Source organism: Microtus ochrogaster, chromosome 24, assembly GCF_000317375.1.
Source record: "Microtus ochrogaster isolate Prairie Vole_2 chromosome 24, MicOch1.0, whole genome shotgun sequence".
Classification (NCBI taxonomy): domain Eukaryota; kingdom Metazoa; phylum Chordata; class Mammalia; order Rodentia; family Cricetidae; genus Microtus; species Microtus ochrogaster.
Window position 1 is genome coordinate 22964175 of NC_022024.1, and position 6297 is coordinate 22970471.

Here is a 6297-nt window from a genome sequence, read left to right on the forward strand (position 1 = left end):
CATTTCCAGGGTTATCACCACATATCTATAGTTCTCAGTGTGGGGCTCATATCAAGAATTTTCTTTTTGGGTCATTTTTTGTGTGCTTATATTTGCATGAATGAGGCACAACAGTGACCAGTTTAGTGGCTGACACATTCAGTTCACACACATCTAGACTTTGGCAACACGCTGTGCTTGCACACATTGAAGTTCTCATAGTCACAAGAGTATTACAACAAAAATAATAAATAGTATAATAACATGGTAATACATTTAGAACTAGTTTCTTCTGAGTGCATACTTCTTCACTTATACACATCCGTACACTATTACAGTCTAACACAAACAGTTAAAATGAAATGTCTATTTAAGCTGTTAAATACAGACAGAGTCTTTGCCTATGCTTCCAAAAGTTCTTGACAATTGGAACTCACCAACTACACTGTAAATGCAAAGCTCCAACGTGAATTACGGAGAGCTGAATGACATTTTGCTAAGTCAAGAGAACTGAAACCCAACTTCCAAAGAGAAAAATTCATCTAAAGCCGGAAGAAAGAAATTCTCCCCTGTAGCCCATGTACTTTCCTGACATAACACCATGCCTTTGCCTATTACAAGATGAAATGATTTAGAAGGGCATGGTGGGAGAGATGAGAGGTTGTCAGAAATATTGCAGTTAACCCTCAAACTAACCCTTTCGAGAAAGTAATCATGATGTCCTCAAGAAAAGACAGCGTGGTAATCTGACAGACATAATTGAACCGCGCACTTAGTGGAACAAGAAAATGTCAACCACGTGAAAATAATCCTCCCACGTGAAATGAAACTACCCAGGGTGAACAAAGAGCTCTGGGGGGCAAGTCTCTAAGGAGGTGCAATGCCAGTTTGTCAGCTTCCAGCGTGAGTATTCTTCCATGTCCTTTAAAACATGTGCCTGACTCCTCCTGGATGCGGTCCTCTGGGTTAGTGTCGAGGATGTTATAGATACTGGCTCAGGAGCAGCAGTGAGTGGGAGGACCAAAGATCAGCTATCCCGGTGGGGAAATCCTACCCTAAGGCCAAGTGCAGTCAGGAGTGAACCACATCAATAAAGACCCTCACCTGGACAGAGGTTGAGTTTGGGTTCCTTGTTGACATCAGCTTTGTTGTAGGACCCAGTTGTGGGCCTGCTTCGGGGAGGGGCGTTCAGTGCGACAGTTCTTACTGAATCTCTTTGGACATGCATGTAGGAGGCGTTCTCAGCATTTCGGTTTTTATTCTGATGGTGGTAACTCATTTTATGTTTGGGATTTGGGGTGTGTGCTGCTGTAAAATCAAAAGAGTAGAGAGATCAGGGATGCGACAAGCCAGGCTCACATTCATAAAATACACTGCATTTGAAGCGTGGGGTAGCAAAACAGAAGAAAATTCTAAGCTAGAGCATGCCATGCAGAGAAGAACTGGGGAAACTTTTAAAGTAGACTTCAAGTTACATAGCAATGATTTTTCCTTAGCATGGGAAAAATTTGATATTTAATCTCTGGTGAGAATTATAATTAGAAATACCAAACACTCAGATATTCTACCTCTCCGCCTTCCAGAGCCAGGAAAGTTCTTTGGTTCATCATAAATCCATTTTCTTTTCTTCACACCTTTAAAATGAGGCTTCCTCACTGGCTGGACATCATTCGCTTGGAGAAGATACAAATATTTTACAGTTTTTCAGAGATGCTTTTATCTGAAAATTACTGAGGTGATAATTACATATCTGTGCATTCTCGCATCAAGCAGAAGTATGCTGCTCTAAGACTAGCATTTAGAACAAAGAGTGACTGGTTTTTAAGCGTCAAAAAAAAATCCCTCTTGGGAATACATTAATGAGAAAAAAAAAACCTTTGATAAGCTGCTTTCCTTTTAAAATATTTTATTGTTCTCCAAAGAAATGCTTAGGCTCCTTAAAAATAACAGAAAAGAGCACTCCAATCACAATAACAAATCCAAGCACAACGCTTTCTTAAGGTCATAATTGTTATCCTCAAAATAAATGGTTTTGTACTTTTTAAGCCCGAAACTGCTATTTCTTAGTGAGTTTGGTTAATACATAAAACGTGTTTACTGAATTAAAGCACCTCATCCTTTTTAAAGTGTTCCAAGGGTGAACCCTCAGGTAGTTTGGAACAGCAAGGCCAACTATGAGAAAGTATAAGCTTCTAGTCTTTCTGGTCTCCCATGTTATGTGAATATACTCATAGCAAAGTTTCTACATGCATTCTCAGTTTTTCAAGACTGTCCAGGGGGATTCTTAAACCAGTTTTGTAGAGGCATTCTGCTGTTCGCACATGACTACAAGGAAAATGAGTACGAGTGTTCAGGTTACAGTAGCTCTCCGTTAGTAGGACAATAAATCTGTGTTTCCCTTAGCCTTCAAGTTTCGCTTAAATTTTAAGCCCTCGCATTTAAGCCCTAGACATTAAACGATAAAACATGTCTCCTCACCACACATCACTCCCAAACTCCCACACCTCAGATATAACCTCCAAAGTTATAACAAGTACTAGTAACAAGAGTTTCCTAAGGGAAGTTATTGCGGTTCTCCTTCAGTACCTGGGAACCAATAATATTAACAGCAGTTCGGTAAACAAAACCAGGAACGGGGGAAGAACTGAAGGAATGAGGCAGATTCCATCAAAGCAGAGGCTGGCTCAAAGCACCAATGCCCAGGAGAAGCCAAATTGAGAAAAACGATCTGCAACAATTGTGATTGCAAAGCTGCCATTATGTTCCACGATGGAAAAAAGTAATGTGCTGGACTAATGACCTTCAGCACGGGCAGCTTGCTATTACGTCAATATGTACCTCAAACTGGCGGATATAATTTGTTAAGGCCTATATCTTAATCTGTACTCCAGACTTAGGAGAGAAATATTATTTATTTACTACTTCAAATGGCAGACTTCTCAAACCACGCTTTTTCCTTTTCTTTCTTTCTTTTTTCCCCTTGTCAGTTCTCTTGCAAATAAGAAAAACATATTGATAAGAAGACAACCAAATGCAAGGTCTAAAAGTGATGCGACCACTGCCTTACTTGAAGAGGGGCTCTCTCTGCACTTCACGCTGATGTTCTCTGTAGCATTTAGCACATGCGTTGTAGAGACTAGGCGGGTGGTTAGGGTACGCTTTGGATGTAGACTGTCCATGCTTTCTTCTAAAGCAAATAGAGAGAAAAAAAAAAACCATGTCAAACTTAGTAAGAGAAACACTTCCAATGGACACACCTACTATGTATGTGTGTCACTTTCTAGAATGCATGGTTAAAATTGTCTAATTGCCACACCGTACCTCAAATACGGAGGAAAGTTTAAAAACGCTAAAACTATAGCTATCATTTCCATGCACAAGTGAGGTGTCAGTGTTTTAACATCTCCTTGAAGATTTTAAGTACATTGTATTTTCTATAGGGAATGCGTCCATTTATGTTCTCAAGACACTATTAATGGGATCACATTCATTTGCTCTGTGCTTGGCAGAGGGACTATTCAATAAAACATTCACAATTATGAGCGTGTTCTAAATCTGCGCTGTTCCACATAACAGCCCCTACCCACACGTGTGTATGTACTACTTGGCATGGGGGCTAGTGCAGTTGAAAAGCTGAATTTAGAACTTGATTCATGACAATTAAATTTAGGCACTCACACATAGCTAGTGGCCTCCAAATGAATATAGCTGAGGTATTTTCCCCTAAGCATTTCTTTGATTGGCTAGGGAAAATGTTAGCTCTGAGTAGGAGACAGATTTACATGTAATTTTTTACTAAATAACTTGACACAAACGTCTTTTCCTTTGCCTCTGTCTAAGGGAGCACACCCAGCTGCAGACGGATAGAGAGTATCACTAAGCTCTAGAGTAGACATTGTATCTCTATACTAGCCACAGGTTGTTTGTTATTAGCAATTACTGTATAAAGGGTATGGCATCACCAGAATGAATCTCTTTGAAATGCTCAGGAACAATGTTTCTCCAGAAACTCACTCATTCTGTTTTAATTTGCTAAAACAAAAAAACTTGAGAGGTCTTCGTATTGCCATTTAAGGAGGTTGATCACTTTAAGGCTGAAAGACTCAACCTTGGAATATCATTGTCCAGCAGACTCACTTTCCAGACTAGGAAACAGGCTATAAAACTTAAAACAATTAAGTGCACAGCCAGTGCAGAGCCTTGGGGCTTTGGTGTCCTATTCAGTACTTTCTGAGGTACCTTTTCAATGACATGTGGTTTCCATAACAACTATGATGCTCATTTTATTTATCTACCCAAAGTACAGAGGGTCAATTTTTAACCCAAGACTCCTTACCTTTGACATTTGAACATTTGGAGGTGATTTCTTTCACTTCAGCTAATGTTTCACTTTCATCCACACCAAGAAATATGATCCTCTGTGGAGCATAGCAGTCACCCCCTAGAATAAAACTTTACAGTCAGGGGCAGCAATAGTAACAGGAGGCACACGACTCCCTTTTTATACAGTAATGATCTTCATAGTATCTCTGGTGTCCAGTTTTGTTCAAATATGTCTCAGATGATGCTGTCCCATATCTCCACATATTCTATCAGAGATGCTTAGGTTAGTGCATGTGTATTGGCTATATTATTTGAGTGGCCAGTGTGTAAACTGACATACAGATAATTTCAAGAAAATTCACGTATTCAACCAAATTAACTTTCCTCTAACATAGTGATTTTTAGAGATATTCATAGTAAATATAACTTATCCTTTCCTTCATTTGAAATATGAAAACTGTTTTTTCCTTAGTCTTTCTTCTATTTTTTTTCAAGATAAATACACATGTAAGTTTTAGATGCTACAAATAAACTTTATAGTCCCTTCACCATAAAATGTATTATATTAAGCAAAAAGTGTTTTAAAGAATCATTTTTCTGTGTGTGTGTGAGATGTGTTTATGCATACATGTACAGGTGCGTGCATTTGTGTGTGTATGTGTCTAAGCATGTGTCTGTGCCTCTGTGTGCATGTATGAGTGTGTATGTATGTGTGTGCCTGTGTGTGTAAGTGTGTGTGTGTGTGTGTGTGAGTGAGTGTGTGTGTGTGTGTGAGTGTGCATGTGTGCATGCCTGTGCTACAGTACAGAGCCAAGGACAATTTCAGGTGTTGCCCTTTGCCTCTAACCATGTTTGAGGTAGTGTTTCTTGTTTACTAGTACAGTTGGCAGGCTAGCTAACCTGCCAGTGCAAAAGGATTCTCTTCTCTACAGCTCCCATACAGCTGTAGAGGTACTTAGATTTCAGACACATGATGATACCAGCTCTGACATGTAGGTCCTGCAGATTGGACTCAGGGCCTCATCCATACCTGCCAGACAATTTACCTACTGAGCCATCGCTTGAGCCCCTTAATAACCTTCTCTGAAAATAATATTCAGATGGAGCCATAGCTCATTGGAGGAGCTCTTGCCTGGCATGCACAAGGCTCTAGGTAAATCTCATTCCCCAGTGTAACAAACATAAAAAGAACCTTAAAAACTAGTTTACAGAATAACCCGTGGAAAAGTCACACAACAAGACATCCCCGGGGGTGCAATAGTGACTCTTACATCTTGGAGGGATGAATCCTCTCATTGGACTTAAGTCCTGCCCATAGGAGGGAATTCATGCCTGGTACTGAAATCCTAGCCAACTACCTGTGACTGTTGAGGTCATGGAACCTACTCGTTACCCTTTCCCAAACCATTATAGCTCCGCATCGTAAGACATCATTAGACCCAGGTAAGTATAGATTTCACCCTCTTCAAAGAAGCTTCTCTTTACAGCAAACAGTGACCATTGAGGAAAGGCACACTGGTCAAAATGCTGAGAACAACTGATGGTGGAGTATCCCTCCCCAGATACATCTCTAGCATAACGTTTATACCTAAGGCTCAGACGACATCATAGAAGAAGTATGGAACGAGTCAGAGGACCCAGATATTAGCTAGCAGTCTTTCTCTATATGATAGCGAAACTGCACTCAGGAAACAGCAACAACAAAGTCGCCTAAACAAGACCTGCACAATGACAATACCAGTTGGCATATCAACACAGATAGACACAATCTTACAAGGCTCCACCCCTAGATGAAGAACTACAGGCAAACAATGACTGCTAAGAGAGGGAGGGAGATGCAGGCTTCTCCAGAAAGCAGCCCCGTGATGGGTTATCTAATCCCAAGAGTTCAATCCTAAACACATGTGTATATGAGCAACAGGACGAAGACTCGGCAGGTTGTATTGATGCATACATACCTGCATGCATGTGTGTGTGTGTGTGTGTGTGTGTGTG

At 40.3% G+C, this 6297-nt stretch overlaps 1 protein-coding gene across 1 annotated transcript in view; it reads right to left on the reverse strand.

Moving 5' to 3' along the window:
- Positions 1-6297, reverse strand: part of C24H12orf50 (chromosome 24 C12orf50 homolog) — a 101908-nt gene that overhangs the window by 85409 nt on the left and 10202 nt on the right. The window contains exons 7-10 of the mRNA XM_013350309.2: positions 4316-4420; positions 3047-3166; positions 1548-1652; positions 1084-1287 (exon numbers count right to left, since the gene is read on the reverse strand). Of these exons, the coding sequence (XP_013205763.1) occupies positions 1084-1287; positions 1548-1652; positions 3047-3166; positions 4316-4420 (534 nt within the window). The remainder of the gene's footprint in view (positions 1-1083; positions 1288-1547; positions 1653-3046; positions 3167-4315; positions 4421-6297) is intronic.